Genomic DNA, 23,302 nt, shown 5'->3' with positions numbered 1-23,302 from the left:
TCTGTTGACATATAAAACACATTTCCGCTTCATGCTACAAAAATTAAAATATAACTCAAATTTCGTGCAACATATATCGTTTGTAGTTATAGCAAAAGGACTTTATTTTAAAACATGAAGATATAAAATATTTTATTTTACTTTTCAATAAACCCATTCATTTAAAAGGTTATTTAGGTGTATTTATTTTTATAATTTGTTCGTGTTTGCTGTTCGTTAGATTTGTCTTTATTTTGGTTATGATTGTTCAATAATACATCTCAAATTATGTTTAACGTTAAAACATATTTCTATGATTTATTTAGTCAATAAGAAAATTTCGTTCTAAAAATTATAAAATTTCCAAAATACTTATAGGTATCCACGAAAAGGGCTACAAATGCTCAGAAGAACAAACAGTGAGCAGAACTCAAATTGCTTAATAAGTCTTCTTCGACGAACTTGGCCATTAATTTTTAAGTCATATGATCAGTTTTCTTAACAAAGACATACCTAATTTAACAATTTTTTTTGTGATAGTTATCATTAGTGACTGTGTGATTATGTAAAACCTATTTAAAACACAGTACAGTACTACTACAGTAGTTACATTCGCTCCATCTTGCGGGTTAGTGACTTATATATATATATATATATATATATATATATATATATATATATATATTTGTGTGGGTGTGTGTGCTGAATTTATTTAAAAAATAAGATAGTATAAATATTTTATTTTATGTGCTTAGAACAGTTTGTTCGTCGAAATTGTAATATCGACATTTATGGGAATTCCATTTCATGAATTCGCCTATTGTAATCACATCCTATCTGCCCGCGACATGTATGTTTACAGATAAACTCTATTTATTACACTTAGTATGAATGAAATCTAATTATTAATGCCATAAAATATTTAAAAATTATTAATTACGTTTCAATTCTACTACAGTAGATACCTATATAGAGCAATTTACATTTACCAGGAATTATATTAAACGTCGAAGATATAAAATGAATTAATAAAAAGAAATAAAAAATGAAATGAATGGAATGTACTCAGCACTGGAGAATTTTGTTTTCTATTTTCTGTGGAACTGTATTTTGTAATTAATCCACACTGCATACACCACGTTCCAACGTCGGATTTTTAATTCCCTCTTACATTTTGTTACCAGATATTACTCTGTGTTCAGATATTTTTATTTGAATATTTTTTTTAATGTCATATCTCTTTAATTTACTTGTCAGTGTGTCCTTTTTTAATGGAATGCATACTGTTTAAGTTACACTGTAGTATTCATGTATAATCTGTTAATTAGAGCATAATATTATATGAACATAATTCAATACAATTTAAGAAATCAAATAACAGTTTGAAAAGTTGTTTATCGTGAAAGTTATTTTTTAAAATAACGAATGTAAAATCGAAACGAAGATTTCTTAATGACTTAAAAAAAAATAAGAAAAAATTATTTTTACTTCGAAATGGATATAAAATAGAAAATCCTTGATAAACAAAACAAAATTTTCTTTATAAATTAAATAGTAGAAACAAGACTAAAGATAATTAGTTATAGGAGAAGAATTAGAATTACATTAATTAAGTTTATATTCATACAGTGGATTTATATGGAGATATATTAGGTTAAAATAGTAGTGTTAAATAATTATGCGCTACTAAACTTCATGGACTATGAAGTTAGAAAACCAAGCGAGCATTGTTCTGTACATAGGTAGTGGTATAGAGGACAAACTTAACATATTAGACGAAATACATGAAATTCAACATTCCAGGCTCCAACAAAATTATTGAAACAGAACTTTCGGGTAATAACTAATATTTACATCAAATATATGAGGCATAAAGCTCGAGTAATTTCAGTAACCCACATAGACATAAGAAAGCTTTTACCTAAAGGAGCGTATGCCTGTTTTGTGTTCATTTATAATACATAACTCAAAACATTTCTGAGAACAAAGATGTTAAAAGAAACAAAGGAACTAATTGACGACATAATGATGGTGAAAAAAAACCAGATGTATATTTTAAATGTTAAAGTTTATTTGTATAAACAATTTTTAAAAGTGCTTATTACATTAAATTATACTATTATAATTAAAACGTAACTTTATAATAAATACATCGAAAAATCACAATTGCAACAAGGCTATAAAAACTGCTAACTAAGAAAATACTTATGTAAATATTCTACACTATATACATATCTTAAATTATAATTAAATCTACTTTCATACTAAACAATTGCAAGTTAAGATATAAGTCAATTGAACTATGAATAATTACTATTTATAGGAACAAATTTACTTACAAAATAGTAGAGGTAAATAAAGCTATAAAAATAGAAATATCAAAAATTTATACATCTGAATCCAAGGCACTGTAGATATGCATTAACATAAGTACATTACAAGGCTGAATATTATACATAACATTTTAAACATCCGTTTTAATTAAGAAACAATAAAACCCTCACATCCGCAAAGACCTATTTCCAAAACTATTACAATAAGGGTAGTTTATTTGTCTTGTCTTATGGTACATGCATCAATGAACTCTCCCCATATCCATTCCGCCAAGCTGTCCTATATAGGGATAACCAGACTTTGCTTCACTAGGTGAATGCGCGTGCGACGCATAGTGAGTATTCGCGCCAAAGAATGAACTGAAACAATAAAAAATAAAAGATAAATCAATAATTCATTGTATATAATAAACGACTTTTTCTATTACGTTTAAAATAGTATATCCAATTTATAATCAGAAACTGCAGAAGTTAATAAACTTAGCAAGTTTATAAATTGGCTGGAAATAGCTTAGATCGTAGAATCGCAGCAATTTTTCGGTTATTATGCAAATATAATAAAACAATACGGAGATTTTGTGTGGCCGAGACAAGCGTGGGAACAGATTATACGATATAAATAAAATAATTGCTCTGACTCGAAGACGAAAGTATCGGCTGTATTTAATAATCACAGAGCAATAACTAATATCTGTATAATTTATACTTAGTTTTAGTCTACCGGAATGCATAATTTGGTCCGGAATTGTATGAAAGAAAACATATAAATGACGTTTGATAGAAACAAATCGTGACTAAGCGTTCAATAAAATTATAAATTCAATTGAATTCAGTGGCTAATACGTTATTAAGGCTTATTCATGTTCGAAGTAACACATAAACAATAATAGATTACAGAATGTGTAGGTGGATAGGCTTTGAGATTAAAACGTTTGCCACGATAATACCAAGCATGGAATATTAACAATGTTACAAAACTCAGCTTATAATATAAAAATGTTGATACTTAAGCATAACTCACGGACTTACGTAAAAGAAATTATCTGTAACGTAATCACATGTTAGTTAACTTGTAAAAATCGCTACTGTAACTACCGTAAATAAGCAGTTGGTTTTATAATGATGATAAAACCGAAACAGGTGAAAGAGAATTTAATCAGTTATCGTAATTACAGTGCAAGATATCATTTCGGAAAGCTGAAACTACCGAGTGGAACGATACACGCGAATCAGGAATCCCTAATTTGTATTATAACTATTGATCAAATGGAGAAATAAAAATTTCTAAACTTGCGAATCGAAATAGTTAAACTAATTCATTTTAAATGCACAAAAAATATGTAAAAGTTTTAATATATATGATCGCGGACCAACTACTTTTAATTAACCATGTGTAGTGAGGATTTATAATTTAATCGTTTTTGCAGATTTTAGAACACAAAATTCGGATCTAAGGCAAACTCTTCCGTAGATATAATATACATATATATGATGCTACGTTTGACATATTTCACTCGTACCGTTTAGTTTATAAAATGGGTCACAAAGGTCAATATCACAATCTGCACTTATGTCTGTACTGTATGATTTGCGCCGAAAGTCTAGTATTTCAATCAAGGTGCAATCGAAAAGCAATTTTAGTTTCGCAGCATTCATCAATCACGCTTCAAACAAACGGTCCGTGTTGTAGTGTCCAATAAAACAGAACGATGTTTAGGAAGTTGAATGCAAATAGCTGCTGATAAGTTTTAATACAAGGTTCGAGTTAGCTTTAATGCACAGGTTCATCGCACTAATGTCACGTTCGGCCTCCCATTAATTGCCAAGCGCTCAGTACAAAGCAACATATGTTTATCTGTTTTCCGCAATGTAAGGCGACGATAAAGCCTTCACGTGTTGAAGCGAATGATAATAGACCTTGTAACATGAGGATAGGCATCATTTTGTATTGAAGAATTTTAAAGTATATAGGTAACAAAAAAAACATAATTGAATAGTACTTTTACAATGTTACGGAAGGTCGATCTCTTAAATTTAGTTTATATTTTGTTTTGCAGCATCTTTTGTAATTGGTAGAATAAATTAAAAAAAATATCATATATTTTATTCAAACCGTTCAAAATTTAATGACGTAAATTCTTCTAATCTCCGCAAGAAAAAACAGTTTTGTCGAAGCTAACAAATCGCCTCACTTAAGTTACGTCAGTTGTCGTTACCTAAAGAACTAGCATATTCTGACACCATACATGAGCCTAACTCATATATTATTAGAATGTCTCTCATTGTACTACGAAATATATTGTGTGTGGTCCAATGCTAAGTTTATAGACTTGCTTTGTCTCGATAACATAGATAAATGTTGTCACCGTTTCAAATACAAAACGACAATAAATTTCACATGGCTTTTCGACAATTTCATTGTTACATAGTGACGGAAAAGTATTTTGTGATATTAAAAACTCAATCGCATCAAAGTAAAAGTAAATGTGTGGTAAAGTTGAAAAGTAATTAGTAATCGATCAAAAATGTACATAAAAATCGCAGCCCATTGCCGTACCGATCGCATCGGTATATTATGAAGAGAGGTCTGTAATAACTACCCGTGCGCCGTATAATGGCTGACTTCTTACACTCTTAATTGATTAGCGGCCGCTCCGGCTAATGATAAAGGATGGTAAAAAGAAATAAAATGAACCACAATTCAGCGAGATCTACGCTTCGATTGTACTTTAACTATCAAGCCACTGTATTATAAATTGCAAAACGACAGGTACATAAAGTTGGTTGTTATATTTTTGTGGTGTTAGCGATAACCATAACTAGAATGCAAATATAAATGTAATGTATTAAAATAAAAAATATTTAAATTTTGACGTAATTTATCATAATTTGACGTTCGTCTCCGTAATCCAAAAGTTGAACATGACATAAGAAGCAAACATCAATAATTCATAAAGGTAATTTAGTCGCCGCCAGGGCTTATTGAGATATTAAAGGTAGTTAATATTTATTAGTAGATTCAATGTTACAAGAGATATTTCTAATCTTTATATTTTTAAACTTACCTATAATTTTCTGGCCAAGCGCTGACTTCTGCTAATTTATTTTGTGAATGTCCACTCAGTTGTCTTGAAGTCCAGTGGTTATGTGCTGACATATGTTCTTGTTTTGCGTAGTCACCATAGCCGTATGGGTGTGAAACTACATCACTAGTATTAGTGTAAGTTGGATGTTGGTAAGTGATGCCGCCGCTTTGATTTCCAGCAGGGCTGGAAGTGATTGGGCTTGAACTTGGTGGTGTAGCATCAGTAGAGGCTTGTATAGGTGTAGGCAGTTCAGATGAATGTGACAATGGCGTCAAGTTTCCTGATGAATATGAACTCGATGTGGGAGGATGGAGGGATGGTGCTGTAAGAGCAGATTGACAAACAGAAGGAGCTGATAATGATGACTGATGTAAAGAAGGTGCCAAAGCAGAATTCAGAACAGAACTGCTACCCAAAGCAGAATATGATTGTTGCCACGACGCGCACTGTGCATTAAATGTTGTTGGTGGTTCGTATTGTTGATGAACGGAGGGAAATGCAGATTGTAAAGACATTGTATTAAAAGCACTCAATTGTTGTGAGTTCAGTTGTTTGCGAAGACGTGCTCTTCGGTTTGAGAACCATACCTAAAATGGAATAATATATGAAGATCAAATTTATTAAAATGCGTTAAACCTATAAAACTGTTAGTAACTAAACTAATAATTTTACAATGATATAGAATCCGGTACAAATTTGATTTATTGCTGTAATATGACCATTAATTTCTTTATCAAGTAGTTCAATAGATAAGAAAGTAAGAGCTTACTTAAAGTATCATAACACGTTATTATAGAGTTAGATTAAGGTAATTGCAGACTGTGTTAGAATTTCAATAATTATTGGGTTTTATAATTATACCGAAGGCCATTAATTCAACAAAAAGGGTACAGTAGCATACAACATATGGTAGCTGGATTACATGTCATAATTAATTATGAAGGCTGTTAAACCTTTTTTATACCATTCTATTATATGGGCGGACGGAGACATTACTCAATTTTTTTATTATGAGAAGCATATAATTATAGCAAAATCTATTATTTAGTAAAATAGATTCGCTGTGATGCGGGAAAATATTTTTATATATATTATCTTAGTTACCTGAACACGTGCTTCAGTCAACTTCGTCTTTTGAGCTAATTCTTCACGAGTGTAAACGTCTGGGTATTGGGTTCGCGTGAAAGCGCGCTCGAGAGCTTCAAGTTGATCTCCAGAAAAGGTTGTTCTAGATCTTCGTTGTTTTCTTTTTAACGTTATACCAGGCTCAGACTCCGTATCAGAATCCTCACACGATGAGGATGGTCCTACAAAAGGAAGAAAATATGTAGAACTTATCATAGGCCTATTAAATTCTTCCCTCTTATACTGCACTAATTTCAACTGAATTATATCACGATATTACTATTTAAATGGAAAATTTACTTTCTATCTTGATAACTCAATTGCAGCTACGTGACAAATTATAATGGGGAAAATAAAACTTTAAATCACTATACATTAAATTAACAACGATTATCGAATACATTTGTCATTTTAATGCGACTTTCTATTTGTTCATTATTTTGTTTCACAATTTCCACTGTTATTATCATCATCGCTACTGTTGGACCACACGCGGTCTCGATTAAATTAAAGTTAACGGCACTGCCTCTGATGCCAAAATATCTAATTATTTGTTAATACATTTATCTATTATAAAATGATGAAAAAATAATTACTTCTTATATAGATTTAAGTGCACCTTCTTTTATTTTAGTACAATAAATATTTACATAAGCGTGTTAGAGATTAATTATTACAAAATACACATACACGTTTCCCAATATTTAATAGAACTGCAAATATTTCCTCGAAATGCATTTTATGTAAGTCTAAATGCCTTCGTAGACGGTACAGAACACAAATTTTAAGTTCGCGAACATGAGTGTAAAGGGGACCGCTTTTCAAGTGTAGATATTACCTTAGCCGCACACAACATAATATGCATAATCTTATCGGGGCGCAGAATCTCTCCGGCAAAACCGCACCATCGCAGAACCGGGATATTAGGAGCGCCATTTTATATTGGATAGCTATACGGCACAAGACGTGCTGTACGGACAGATTGTCGTAATGCAAGCCTCGCGGCCAAACGCGATGGGATAATAACACCTTTGAGTACTAATTTCATTTTTATAACCTACAATTTCCGAAGCCGACACAAGGGGCGCTGCCGTGGCGTGCGCGCGCGCCTCGCTTGCTTCGCTTTTACGTGGATTATTAACTTTATACGCCATTTTACTAAGTTTGCAAACGTTTCCGATATTCTCATTACGGGAATAAATTTGTAATAATAATGTACTTTAAAGTGAATTAAGTGATTATGGTCTTGAATCCACGTTAAAGACTACGATGACATGGTAGTTATGAACGCTTCATTAAAGCTAAGGTTTTATCCACCAAGATGAAAATGTGGCTAAAGTGACTGGAGGTCTTAAAAATAATATTTTATTAAATTATCATTAGAGGTAACCTTACATATATGCGAAATAGAAATCAAGAACTGTATTCCCATACAGCAAGTAACATTTATTAAAAATGTGAACAGAACTTTAGTAATATAGAGTTTCGAACAAACGAGATTCTCATTTCATTTTAAAAAGGTCTATGTAAACTAATATACCGCTCTGTCTTTATACACGCACAATATGAACTTTCTGAATTGTCGTTATATCACTAAAATTTTTTTATAATATGACATATATGTTTTAAATCTCTTTATACTAGTTCAGGTAAGTAAGACTTACCAAGAATACCATCTATACTGTGGTTCCTTCTAGGATCTGATTCGTCCCTTTTGCCTCCTCTTATGAGTCGCGAAATCGAACTTACTGATGGCGCGGTGTTTTTATCACATATGCCTTCTTTTATTAATTTATCTCTAATTTCCCAGGAAAATATACCTGGGTTTTGTCTCTTCAATTCTTCGATCCTGTTTTCAACTTCGGGCGTGGCTACTCTCGGCTTCGATCCCCCTATCACACCAGGGCGTATAGATCCAGTTTCCTAACAAAAATATATTATTAATATTTTAAAGTTCTTCCACTTTACCACTTAATGTTTGACTTATGTATATAAATAATAATAAAACATCTTTACCTGGTATCTATTGAGTATTTTAGAAACACAGCCGTGGGAGACCCTCAACTGTCTTGAGATGACACAAGGCCGAACACCCGCCGCTGCCATCTCCACGATTTTTAGACGGATGTGGTTCGGCAGAGGACGTCCGTTAATGAAGACTCCGCCTAACTGATTCATACGTCCTTGTCCTGTAAAATATTATTCTATGAATACACCACAAAAACTTCTAGATGCAATTTCGTTTTGACTCGTGCATGCATCTTTTCACACTTACAGTCATGGCTCTTTTAAGAAAAAAAGTATCATTCATAACATTTAATGGAATATAAATAATGTAAATAAATCTTAAGACCGATACACAGCATCAATACCGTCAATACAACGACCGGCTACTGCTTATTTTACGTTTGATTGCGTGCGGTATTAAGTTGAAGTAGTTACCCGATTTCACTTAAAAGGAATCAAAAGCTGTTCCTGGCTTTGACATAAGTACAAAAGCTCGTATAGAATGATTGTTATATCATAAAATTGTGCGTTTTAGTAGAAAATGTAATATTTTATAGCGAAGTTCATTTTTAACAGTATTTTATTTTTAGAACATGTAATTTATTTCATCGTCTTTTTTATTTAATACATACATTATTTTTATATGGTCATTCGCAATTTCCCACAATGAAAGGTAAGTCATCAAAAAGTTAATTAATCTTTTATCGTGATGAGCATCGGGAGCGATAATTAAGTTCGTTCGACAGTAATTGCAAATAAAATCTTCTCGTGGTAGAAAATATTTCTGGCACTATTAATGTATGTGTGGGTAAAGTGGCTATTATAATCACATCATGGGTAGTGGTAGGACCACCTATCGTCAAAGGAAGCCGCCGATCATCGATTTTTGCAACGCTTTTGTATGACGACGTCTATCCAGCCGAAAAGCGTTAGCAAAATATATTATGTAGGCCCCATTATAACCTTAATTGTATAATAGAATAATCTTTATCTAATAAACGTTATACATATGTATACTAAGAGGTGGGTTTAATCTTTTACTTAGTAATTAAAGTTTCAAATTTAAAAAAAATTAAAACACATTAAATAAATTTTTATAGTTAACTTTTTTTTCAATCGTATTAAAAAATACTAAAAAAATATTTAACCAAAACACATTCATAACCGAATTCCAACACTCACTCCTCTTATTCCTCAAAAGTGACAGACGCCTATCATTTATGAAGAAAAAATTAACAGTGGCATCTTCCACTTGTGGCATTTATAGTTTATCAATTTCGAATAATTCCACAAAGATACCGCCACACTACGACCCTAGACCCCTGCAGAGAACCGCCGATCAATTAAACAACATGTCAACAAGTATGTCCTTTGATAAGGCGAGAATCCACAAACAGATTATTGTAAAATAAACCGTAACACAAACAACATATGTATTCTAATTCTAGTAATGAACCAAAGATACCACAAGAAATGAAATTGTAGTTCACATATTCATCTTTATTTCCATTGTAGTAAGATTTCGTTTAAAGGAAAGAATTTAGATTTTTATGGACCGACCCAGCTAAGTTTCTGCAAGTGATCCCCGAATACATATTTTTTATTGGAATCCCGTAGACGTCGTGGTGCCTTAAGAGCCCATGTTTTTGAGTGTTAATTTAATGTTCTCGAAGTATTTATGACGCATAACGTGCCTATAATAGCGTCTCTATACAGATTTGGGTGGTTTAAGGCTAAGAAATAAAGTATATAAACGAATCACTTTATTTTAACTCTGTTTAATTGCTATTAAACAGCTGAAATAAATAAATAGTTTTTATAAAATAAGTCATCATAAGAACGTTTAATAGGCTGTATATAAAAAATTTAAGCTCAATTAAACACATAACTTATATATACAGTTTCAAAAATAACAATGCGTAATAGAATTCTCAAACATTGTAACACTATTAGCTTTAAAGGAGGCAAAGTTAACAACAACTTTATACATTGATTCATAAAATGTAATCGTCCGGAAGCACAATTTGATCATGCGCCATTTTGTGAGTACAATAGAAGCTACCAGGGTGGTATACAAATTGACACAATACTAACTTTGAATTGACTGCAAAAAAATAATAGTCACTGCCTATTCGGAAGCTTGTAGTTATTTCATTACTTACGTGTCTTATTCATGACCGACGCAATAGTAGTTCTCTTGAAATATAATCACACACTAAGCAAGAGATGAAGGCGCAGTTCTATAGAATGAAGAAAATTTCCTTAAAATAACATAATCATGTTCCAATTCGTTCAACCGTCGCATTCATGTAAAACGAAATTGATACAGAGTCAATCATTTAATGCTAAACGTAAGAGGCAAAGCGTATCAAAATAAATGAAGATTTTCTATTCACTATTCGCATTTCTGTGTCAACTTTAATTAGCAATCACAATTTCATCAAACTCTGAAGAATCGTCCAGATGTCATACTCATTGTTATTTCGTGATTGAATTTCTTAAGTACATTTTTGCTTTACTGTTTTATTTTCAATTTAATGGATTCCGATTTTTTAATCCGGGGCTCATCACCAACGTTCCGAAACGTTCAAACGGATTTGTTGTTTGGAAATTCACGAAGCACTTTAAATAAATTTTCAACGTTCTCATTTCACTCGGTCTTTCGCACAGATCTTTAAAATCCTGATCATTATTGTCTCATATCTATTATGAATGAGCCTTTGATTTTTCTTTATTTACAATTTGTCACGTTTTGTTGTATACTGGCTGTGATTTTAAATGTCATAGGTTATTGCTTCGATACCGCCAGAGGCACACTACGGTAGAGTGACCAATAAAAGTTACGAAGGCAATAGGCGTAAAGATATCCCGTTCGCGCGTTTGTTACAAGCTATGCCCTATAAAATTTAAACAATAGTTCATCGATAAACTTATGAATTGACTATCTGAATAGTTTCTAAGGTGTTAGGTAAGATCCTTTTTAACTTGCAGATATGCATTTTAATTGTAGAATAATCAGCAGGTCGCTACAGAAGTTGACCTCGTTGGCAAAAAAAATCCTTAAAATGTTATACAAGCTTAACAATATAAATTGGTTAAATTATAAATAAATAATATCACAATATACAAAAAGCAGATAAGACCAATGAAAGGCATTTTGTAAAATCAAAATTTAAAGGTAAACAATAAAAAATGTGACGTGGAACGAATACTCTTCCTTCAACTTCACATTACTATGATAGTGCATAATGTTTGGAGTTAATATTATACTGTGTAAATAAATCGTAAACCCCGTTTTCACAATCATAATATGTTTCTGCTTGCAAATCAATTTCACGTAGCGACATTAATGTGCCAATAGTAAAATTTATATGAGGCTTTACGTCATGCTACTTGCCTACATATGTGATCTAAGTTTCCTTCAAGTTAAAATATTAACAATCATTCGATGTTATGTAATAATTATTATTCTTGATTGAATTTAACGAAAATATTGTAAACAACATTTGAAATTATAAACATGCCTATGAAATGATTTGATTTATTTGTTTTAATTTCATACACATGTTACCATTTCTTTTCAATTTCACGAGAAATATTTACAATCAATCTAGCGTAACAATAAAACATGTTTGTAGAGTAAACATTGATTTGATTCCAAAAGCCTATCAACTCAGGGTCAAGGCTTTATATACCAAATACAATAATACCATTCCTATACCAATGAAGAAATTGAAGAATGATTAATAGAATCCATTTGAACATAACCCGTCAAATTGATCTCTGTTTGAAACCTGTTAAAATCATTTAAACACTAATAAAATAAGCTATTGCTGTCCAAAATCAAGTAACAAAGCGAAGAAATGCCATTTGAATGAGCATTAGAATTGGGCGGCATGCACAAAGCTATGTCATTCCATTAAGCCTTCTTCAAGCGTTCGGATATTTGTGTGGCCTCCAGGTCGCGTGGCTGGTGTAGCAATCGCTTATCAAATCAGCTCTATTATGTCCGTAAAATATGAGTCTATTTCGATTAAACGTAGGTACGCTATGGAATATTTTATTTAATTAAAACCGTCACAAAAAATATACATCTTCAATCTAAGACCCTCTTCGAGGTAGGTATGAATTATTTATGAAACGTGTTTAAAAAAAGGAATTTAATATGTTTTTATTATAACAATATGACATTAAGTTTTTTTCAGTGAGTATTCACAGCAAAAATTTTTACTTAGCCTTTTTATTTTACGCTAACTTTGATATGATTAAGCTATTATTTATTTTAAATGGTTTAGTTCTATTTCAACGCCACAATGCCATAAGAAACAGTGACGAAATGCGATGTATTAAAATAAAAGTAGATATGCGCTCCAACGAAATCTTCCTCCATTGAACTAAATGCCAACTGTTCAAACTAGGCAACGCCTTACGGCTCGTCAACGAATAATATAAGGTACAAGCTATGAATGGAAATGAATATTTTATTTCATTATAATAGTTTGTTTGAAAGTGCCCTATTTGACCTCATTCTGTATTCATAACGCGTTATATACTAATTTGACGAACCTTTTCTTTTATTATAAGAAATATATTCTTTGAAGCGACGACTTGCCGCTAGAGCTTTTACTTAAAAATTAAATAAAAGAAACTAGTGAATGCGCATGTTACATTATTTTATCATAGAAGATCGCATTCAAAACTTATTAAATGATAAACCTAACGGCTAACAAAATATTATTGTCGCTAATTAGAACATAATCCAAGATCGATCAAAGGTGTCATGGAGAGTTAAAAATAATATGTTCGCTGAAACAATAATAGCCCTGTAATGATTATAAAATAATTAAGATATGGGGGAGGAGGTAAAAACAAACAATAAAAAATAACAAGATTGTTACCACGATTGAACAAATTAGATAGCGAAGGCAACAATTAAAATGTAAAATAATACAGGGAAAGGCTAGATAAGCTCGCTTATTCTCTGCCTGAGGCAACAACGATTGTCATCTTAAGTATAATCCTTATCTGATTATAAATTATAAAAAACTAATTTCACAATCTTATCGCGGAATCAACTAAAATTACATACAAAGTCATCAATGACTTTGGCAAGCTCATAATTTACTCCCAAAGAAACCGCTTTTTGGGTACAAAGAGCAATTCATCAAATGGCTAAAACTTTAAGTTATATAAATTAATCATCCGTTATATCAATTTGTTTATTAATAGATCGGCATAAATAATGGCAAGTAAGCGCCCTGGAGGTAAGACGAGTTTTGCGGGAGGGGAGGGGGCGTCATATTATGCGGCTAAAAGAGCCTGTCGGTGCCTTTGATCCCGAGTCTGTGTGCGTGCACCGCTGTCCAACTTGATATGAATGTGACTATACCTTGATTATGGTAGGTATCCTTTTTATAGAGGTCAGATTTTGTTGAAAACATCGATATACGAGTTTGCTGGTGTTGGAGAAATTATAAGGCACGATGTTATCTCAACGGCCCGTCACCTAGCCCCGGGCGAAAACACGTCGACACTCTTCGAACGTATTATGCGAAATATCGGCATTAACTTCCACATTAAAAATCTTGTTTACTATATACAGTATGACCCTGTTTTGATCAGGTTATTTTTTAAATAGCATATCTTAATCAATTTACAATATAAAATAATTCATTAAGGCGGTAACTTTAAAAGGTATTCAATAAAATAAAAGTAAACAGAAATCGCAAATCGCTACGTGTCATATATTTAGATATAATCTCCTTTTCGCTTTTGTATAACAAGAATATATTTCGATGTAAGCGCATCGCACTTAGGACACTAAGCCCGATTTATACCCGTAGTTATATAATTATGTGTCGAATTAAGGATTTAAGAGTTTAGTAAGCTGAAAGGAACCGGCGCGGCGTAACAATGAGTCATGTAACACAAGAAATAACTCATAACACGAATGATATGATATGTAGCTCCGTGAATGTAACCAAAATTATGGATGTTCCAAATTAAGAACCACCGAAGAAAAGAATCGTGCAAAGTTTCGTGTTATAAATTAGAAACTATAAACTTATTAAAATTTTCCGCAAACACTACAATACACTTGTAAAATATATTAAATAAAATACAAACAATAATGTTATATATTCCTTTGAAATACGATAATTTTTTTATATTCGATACCATAATCATCGAAATTACAAGCTGATTTGAAATATTTATATATAAATAATCTGTACCAGTGAAATATCCTTCATGTTTTTACGCGTCAAAAATTCTTAATTTAAAGCATTATAACAATCATTGAACTATTATTTTATTACATTTAGCAAAACTCTTTTAACCATACTTTATTTATGTGTATATACGTTTAACATAGATTTTTTCCTAAAAACAACAAAGGTAGGCGGCGTCCTTTGCCTCACATGTCTCCTTTTAATCCGTTCACATTTAACAGTCCCGGTCTTCTTAAACCAAACTGAACGAAACATTTCATAAGTCGTGGTGACATTTTTAACAATGCTGTTGTAATGTTTTCGTATTATGATGATTTATGTTTAAGACCGTAGCTGTAAGAACTAAGAAGTAGTACAAGTTCAATCAGAACACAGTCATCAATAAACTGGTAATGAAATACCACTTATACTATGAAGAACGATAATAAGTACCATATTAAAATTATCAAAAATTAATATTATGAAGAGAACAAGTGTACAACAATTTAAATAAGTACCAATTTTATAAAAGTAAATATATTTTTCTCAAATTTTTTTTTCCTATACATGAGTGTAGTAATGTAAAATGAAGTATATTTTATGGCTTATATACTTTCATTACTTTAATTTGAAAAAGCTTAACCTCCATCGGGCTAGTTCATAACGTTACTTTACTTTTAAATTCTTAAAACCTTCTGTTTTCAAATCAATAAATTTTAGGAATCAGAAGTTAAGTTCCAAATGGTTTAGACCGTTTGTGTTAAAAGAACTGTCTCTTGCAATAAATGTTCAATAAATAGAAACTAAAACAAAGCTTCTATAGTACTTTTATGACGGGTAATAATTTTGTTCGAAACTTTTACAATCGTACAAAAAATAACAGTTGACAGCACATCTACGAGCCCATTACTTAACTTTATGACAGTTCCCATATTCTTTAAATAACTAACAGTGATAACACTAAATAAAAGTAAATAAAGTATGTAAATTAAAAATTATGTTGCTTGAAGGCTTTAATTCGTATCAATATCCTGGATATGGTAATTATTTAAATTCTGCATTTTAATTGTTTTTTAATGAATTTGTTTTATAAAATGATTACCGAGGTAAATGTTTTAAAAGTAGTTGATAACATCTACACAGCATTATAAAAGTAGCAAGAAAAATTTGTTTTATACAGTCTAAGGATTCAGAGATAATTATCATTTGAGATTAAATCTAAGGCATAAAAAGTTTTTACCGACGCGCCAGTTAATAAATACATATCGCTTTAAACCTCAATTCTGGAAATACATTCAAGGAACTTGGATAGGAAATTGGCACTCAAATTAGTAAAATATTTACATAATTTGAAATAAATTGTTCTTTCATAAATATATTCAGATCAAGACCATTGGTGAAAAAATTCATACATTACAAAAGAAGTTGTGACAATATTATGTTATTACCTTTACAAATATTTTTTATAAGCTGTCATTTCTCTTTCCCAAAAACTAACTAAATAAGAAACTTATTTTGTTTACGGTTTTGGGTTTAATTTTTTTGTATTCCTTGTCCCAAGTCTCCAAAATATCGGTATATGGAGAGTCATAAAGACCCTGGTGCTTATAATTTCTTCTTGATTTTATCGTTTTATGGTTGGTTATGAAGCTTGAGATGAGAAAATTAGTTGTGAAGCTAATTATGTTATTTTAGATGATTTCGATACTCGTAATTAACTACTAATCACCTGTTAAGTTTAGGTCATAAACCTAATGCGGTATTCTTTATTGACCTCTTTTGTGGTACTAATAAGTGTAATATATCGGTAGTTTTTAAAGATGAATGTAAGCATTAACAGATTTGTAACGAACAAATATATGAAGATGAGGAGGATAACGATAAATAAATTAACATACAATAACAGTACAAGAGACTTACCTTGGAAAGAGTATCCAGTGAAATAGGGAGTCATGTTTAATGTGGATACAGCCATTGACGCAGCAACGAATCTTGAAGCAGATACAGCGACTCCAAACACCAAATAAGTTCTAGCACATACAAAAGTCCAAGAAAATCACAATGAGTCTATCACTACAATCACAGGTTGCACGCAAGCATGATTACGTAAAAGGAAACTGCGTGTGTCGAATCCGTGTTACTTTGAAGACAGCTCACTGGCCACTGACGTGTGATGTAAAGATGTATTTCGACTCTCAAGTGTAATCTTTCACAATCAGCGGTGCAACAAAAAATAGTCAAACCGCCTCCACAGCCTTCGGCACCGCTACCTGATAACTTGTCTCTTTCTGTTGCCCGATCGTTTTCAACTGCGAGCTATCGACCGGCTCCAAATATCTCTACATCACCTTAATTTTTCGATGATACTAAATCACAAATAGGTGTCAAATGTAATTCAGGATTCAAATTCAGTACTAATGTTCATAAATAAAATTTGGTACTGTTAGATTTTGACGAAAACGTTTGCTAGAGAACAGAGCAGGTAAATCGTTGAAGAGGGACAGCATGAAGAGTCTGATCCGGTATCTTCAAAGTGAAGCTCTTATATTTAACAATGTGTGAGTCGCGCCTGAGTCGGTGCTCCGTGACGAGGAACACGAGGCGTGCGGTTACACCGATCTATGCCTACAACATTCACCGATTGGTCAAATTTTGTTCAAGGCGGAGTTTTGTGTGCACACTATAATATTATTTTGTTATGTCTGTGTGTGTTAATTGCATTGTCGTTCCGTGTTCGTGTACGATACAATTTATAATTTTTCAGCAATATTTTATTACGTATTATTCTTTTAGCTAAGTTAATTTGTTGTTAGATTTTTTTCTTTGGATCAAGCTACAATTTTAATATTATACCACATCGATTTCAAATGGCGTTTTGGAGCAATTATATTTTTTTGCAGTTTTTATTGTAAAGCTATTCTATTTAATTTAAAATTTTCATAAATAAATGTAACAAGTAAAATAATTGAAATCGATTTTTAACAGATTAAAAATTCTATAGACCAACAATTTTTATGTAATTTAAACTAAAGGTCAGACTTTAAAGTAACTTATGTATGTCTACTATATGAGATAAAAAATATTTCAAAAATCTTCCATATTATATGTAATTTACATAAGGTACTAATAGAATTACATTTTGGCTTTAATGTAATACTTATTATTATCTCTAATCCACGACAAAATGTAAAAAAATATATATTTTAGTAGTAAGAAATGCTAATAACTTTAAAACAGGTAGACTCTTCTTATACTTACGTTTAGAATGTTATTTAATAAAATTATTTTTTAGTTTAAATTAAATTCATATTAAATATGTAAATGATAGAAAAAAAATTGCATTTTTTATGATATAATGAAAAATTATTGTATTTTTTTACAAAAAAATGTCATCAATTATTTAAAAATTTTATTTGTCAATATGAAAAAAGTATGTAAAAGTAACAGAAACCAATACAATTTTTTTTTCAGTACGTAGCTTTAATAATAGACGAAATAGCTAGAATAAATAATAAACTAAAGTTGAGTAGATAGGTATATACTGTCACATATTTTGGAATAAGTGTCCTAAGAAAATATAGATAATTGCAAAAAAAATGTATTTTCATACTCAACTTGTACGTAGATATCTCGTATATAGGTATTAACTTTAATTGTACAAGACAAAATTCTTATAAGATACCTAATAATTATTAATTGGAGTGAATTTGACATGCTGACCATTCACTAAATTGGTATAATAGAGGGTAAATCCATGAGACACTGACGTATGATCCTAGTTCGTGATTAGATTTAAAATATTTCATTAAATACGAATTACTTGGTTTCTGTAACTTTGACCCACATATACAGCGAACCGAGCAAAGGAGATTGCAAATTCTGATAGTAATAACAGAAAACTGATTGAGATAAAGAGGAGTGACGGAAACAATGAAATCTTGAGACAACAGAAATCTTGTAATTAACGATAACCTTGGAAGGTTTGTAACGTTTTAATTAAAACGAACGCTTCAACGAATCTCTTACAAAACTTTTCGTTTATCTTGAATTTTCCTTACTTAGCCCGCACCTTGGGCCTAATCTTTTAGAAACAATTATGCCATAATTAATTTACATTAAAACTGCCAACTTGTAACTGATTTTTATTGAAAAAGTTAAATACTACCAAGTTTATATTGTCAAAACGTATATTTCAACAATAAATAATTAAATTAAAAATTAAGTAAAACGTTCATAACAAATATATAATTTTTTTGTTTATTATTAATAGCTTGAAACTTTACTGTCAACTAATTATCACGGCATCTAACACTTCATGGTCTAATAATATTTACACAAATGTCCAAAAAAAGGCGTGAAACAAGCTGAAATCCTTATACACGCTTCAGGCGTCATTGAGAAGCAAAGGTGCCGCTGAAATATGCACTGATAGGCCGCACACGTTGCAGACATAAATAATTAATTAACAGAATCTACAAAAAAAAAACAACATCAATATTGAATATCCAAATACGTAAAAACTATAAATATCTCACACTCAAACATTTCTATTACTTCAATATGACAAATAAGATAAACTTTTTTTATATAACAAACCTATAAAAAAGTTTTTAGGTAACGCCTGAGTTGTCAGAAACGTTTGATTAGTAACAGTATAAAATTTTAAGGTCCATAAGTTCCATGTGATCGTAAAGATACAAATAGGCCGATCATTATCTTGTTTTAGAATTATGCGTATCGTGTAAGTGTTATGTCGAATCAAGTATCAAATCGAAATCGGCTGTGAGTGATGAGTCATGTAAACGTTTTGGCGGGTTTTGGTTTTCGGCCTGGAGAGACCACAAATCGCAATACTGTTACAATATTGAAATCAAGACAAACGCTACAAAATTTGCTCTTATAGTACACCAATGAAATCTTTAAATTATGCATTTGCTTATCTGTATAAAGTCTATGTATTTCAACTAATAGTATTGTTCCTATAGGGAACTTTACTAACCCTTTAACGGTTATTACAAGTAGGTACCCTTTTCAGATAATACCTTAAAAGGATCCTGAATATTAGTTGCTCGAATCGGTATTCTGTGTTAAAAGTTTTTATTTAAAAAAAACGTTTCTCATTAGTGATGTCTGTTTGCCATTATTTCAATTCAAAATACATAGGTTGACTTCGATCATTATATAACTAATATTCTACGTACAAAAATTAAATGAAATGAAAATTGAAGACAATAGTCAGAGACCAGGAATGACCTAGTCATAGTCTTGATCTAACCGAAACATGATATATTTTTATATAGGTATTATATTATATTATTAATGTAAATGGCATCGTCATTACCAAATTCATTTTATTGCGTGGCGATAAGAATAACTATTTAGTAAAGTGTTACCACACAGAAAGACAAATAGACATCATAATATTGAACGTTATATTTTTGTCATTAAGGTGTGCCACATGTGACAGGTCCGGGGTATATAATTAGTCTAATTCGACATGCTTTGTGTTCCGGGACACTCGGCTCTCGATTAATGAAGTTAATTTTATCCTCAGAACACCGACTAATTAAGAGGATATGGCTTGTATTTTTTGTTTTAAAACATATTTTGTAAAGGTATGTATTTATTATTGGTCATATAATCGCGAATATATTTATCTATTAGAGTATGGAACATAATTTATGAGTAGGTAAGTTCATTTACAATTGTTATACGTATATAATAAAATAATATTTTGTTATGACTTTTGCATGCGATGTGATTTCAAGACGCTAGCGATATAGTCTTACACAAAAAAACAAAGTAAGCGACCTGAAACATTCCCAACAATTTAACGGTTATAAAAGGGCCCGCCCAGGAAAAACAAATACTCGTAAAAATTCACCCAAATTACATGTAGAATTTTTCTGTGTCACGATGAGATATTGTAATGATCCGTTACGAAAAATTATAATGGACTCATGCGACCACGGTATTAGACATGTGTGACAACGGATTAGAGTCCATTATACTAGAGAAAATCATATACACTTAGCGTGAATTGAATAACTTAATGGGCGACTCGAAGACGTAGACCTTCTGGAAGAGATCGCTGTCATAGTACCAAAATTATAGCATCCCCAAAATCCTACATTCGGTTTACCAGATGATAACCATCCCATAGCATAGAAATGAACATTCACAAATTTAATATTCCACAGATTGTTTTTATTTTTTGATTAAATCATATCCAGTTTCAAGTATCAATGTATGACAGGCCCACATTTAACACATTTAACTTGTTTCCACACACTACAGCACGGGCGGCGCGATCACATACTTTTTTTTTCATATAATTTTTTCGGCATCTTGTCTCTTGTCTAATGATTCAAATTAACATTCCCATATTTTATTAATTTACCACATATATTGAGGAAGGTCGATACAGTTAGTTGTTTTGACATCGATAAATCGTGCTTTGTTTGTGTGCGTCGCTTTGTTTCTCTTGGCTGATTAGTTTTTAAATACATAATAGATTTATTTATTTACAATTTGGACATATTTATTCATTCAGTTGTTTTTTCACAATTACCCAATTTATTATTTAAATTACCTATATATTTGTAATCGAGAAATCTATAATTATAGATATCACATTAGACTACAAAATTGAAATTTAGTAGTTAGGTAAAAGAGTTCAGTAAGTACAATCGCTCTCCGTGTAACGGGGTCTGTATGATTATCGTCGGTGAAAGTGGTTTCCTTGAGCCTTTGACAGCCTGCACGTAGAACAATAGACATTATATTACGAGTAAGTACGACGCATTTACATTAGTCCAATTGCATTTAAAATATTACTTATTTTCAAATGTGCAAATTCTATTAATATTATAAATAGGAAAGATTGTGAGCAGGTCTTGATGCTTGTTACTCTTTCATAAAAATGCTACTTAACGAAATTTGACGAAACTTTGTAGTTTTTTTTTTTTTGTATTGCAGCTCAGGCATGAGAACAAGTGGATTAAATTTATCTTAAAATTTCAAATAGTCACCGGGGGATCAAGGCACATGAATTGGGTTTGTACGAAATCACACGACTTAGATTATAGAAGTCGTTGTAGCTTGGTTGCCATATCAATAGTACATATATACATACATATATATTTATTGTCTATACATAGCTCTCTAACGTTATTCTAAAATCCAAGTCGAGAACGAAATCGCGGCCAAGACTCTTATATAATACTAAAGGTATATACAGGAATAATTTTGTGCTTATATTATAAATATGATTCCCCCATATTTAAATATATAAATTTATGTGAATATAATTCTTACTAAGATCGGAAAAGTAAATTACTTTTTACAAAAATGTGAAAGATCCTAAGTCAATATTTACGCCGAATAATGAATATTTTTGCCGGAATCGTAAAAAAACCTATACAATAAAGAAGAAAGCACTCATGGGCCTTTGATATAAATTAAAAAGGTAAATTGAAATAAATAAGGAAACCTTGACTTGAATTATATAAGAATCATTACTTTCGCAATAACTACATTCCAAGATCTTTCACACATTGCAAAGTAAATTTGTAAATCTACACAGGCTGCAGTTTCATGTCTTCACGCATCATCAAACCCTGTTGGTGTATGTGACATCAAATGACTTTATAACAGATGTAACAGATTTCAAATATGACTAACTTCAAGCATGAAATATTAACCATTGTAGACAGAGCTTCCCAGTTGAGAGGTCTTTATATTTAGGCGCACTTGTACTTGGAGTGATCATCATTCATGACGTGGTAATTCTATTTTATTCGCCTGTTTTTGAGGTACTGTAGTTCTAAAGTAAATTTTATATAAGCTCTATCTAAGACATTAATAGTATGTGACAATTACTTTTCGAATTTTAAAATTTACCAACTAACTTAATATTAAGAACATTGATTATAAGATATACTTACTTTTTACTTTGTCTTGAAAATTTTTTTTTCAGTATGATATGAAAAGTAACGTTCCTTACATTTTATTAATAAATTCGACAGCACGATTTCTCAGGGTTTGTTTTTTTCTCTAAAGACATTTTAAGGCTTTTCACCAAACAAGCTTCGGAATTATAAAGAACGAAAATGTTTGAAAGTTGTTATAAGCTATTCGATTTATACAATAAACATCAATCTAACCTTTTATCTGAGTAGTCATACGATTGTAAAATCATTTGTATTATATTCCACAATGGCTTAAGGAGGCACTTCAATGTATACTGTTTGTGCTTTTCATACGGCTAATCCCAAGACACCACTCGATTTTGTTTTGACACACGCTATGTTGTCACAGTCAAGTTGCCACCGAATGACACATTCATGAGCAACGAGTGTCATTCATCCATATGAAAAGAATGAGATATATAATGAAACATGACTCGGCTATTTAATATATCATATTCATAGAAGGCTTAACGTCAACAAATGACAATAATTCTCATTAAAAATATATAAAATTATGTTTCAAATAATACCATACTCCTTAGTTTTCGAAAAATTAGTACTCTAGTTATGAAAGTATTTTTCGGAACAGCTGT

General features: G+C 31.1%; 1 protein-coding gene across 3 annotated transcripts; it reads right to left on the bottom strand.

The window, feature by feature from the left end:
* Positions 1–2,028: 2,028 nt before the first annotated feature.
* Positions 2,029–17,205, bottom strand: LOC116771544 (protein gooseberry). Of its 3 annotated transcripts, none has more exons than XM_032663423.2 (6): positions 16,660–17,205; positions 8,540–8,712; positions 8,188–8,446; positions 6,503–6,705; positions 5,378–5,985; positions 2,029–2,672 (listed from the first exon to the last, which is right to left on the bottom strand). In XM_032663423.2, the coding sequence occupies exons 1-6, from the start codon at positions 16,712–16,714 to the stop codon at positions 2,555–2,557; spliced, it is 1,416 nt and encodes a 471-aa protein (XP_032519314.1). In that variant the 5' UTR covers positions 16,715–17,205; the 3' UTR covers positions 2,029–2,554. The 3 variants fall into 3 exon arrangements, with proteins under 3 accessions (XP_032519314.1, XP_032519316.1, XP_032519315.1); XM_032663425.2 differs by having other exon boundaries at positions 8,344–8,446; positions 16,660–17,202; XM_032663424.2 differs by lacking the exon at positions 16,660–17,205 and adding an exon at positions 10,693–10,795.
* Positions 17,206–23,302: the final 6,097 nt, after the last annotated feature.

Source organism: Danaus plexippus, chromosome 17 (genome assembly GCF_018135715.1).
Source record: "Danaus plexippus chromosome 17, MEX_DaPlex, whole genome shotgun sequence".
In the NCBI taxonomy this organism is placed as follows: Eukaryota; Metazoa; Arthropoda; class Insecta; order Lepidoptera; family Nymphalidae; genus Danaus; species Danaus plexippus.
This window is presented reverse-complemented; position numbering and strand designations above follow the sequence as displayed.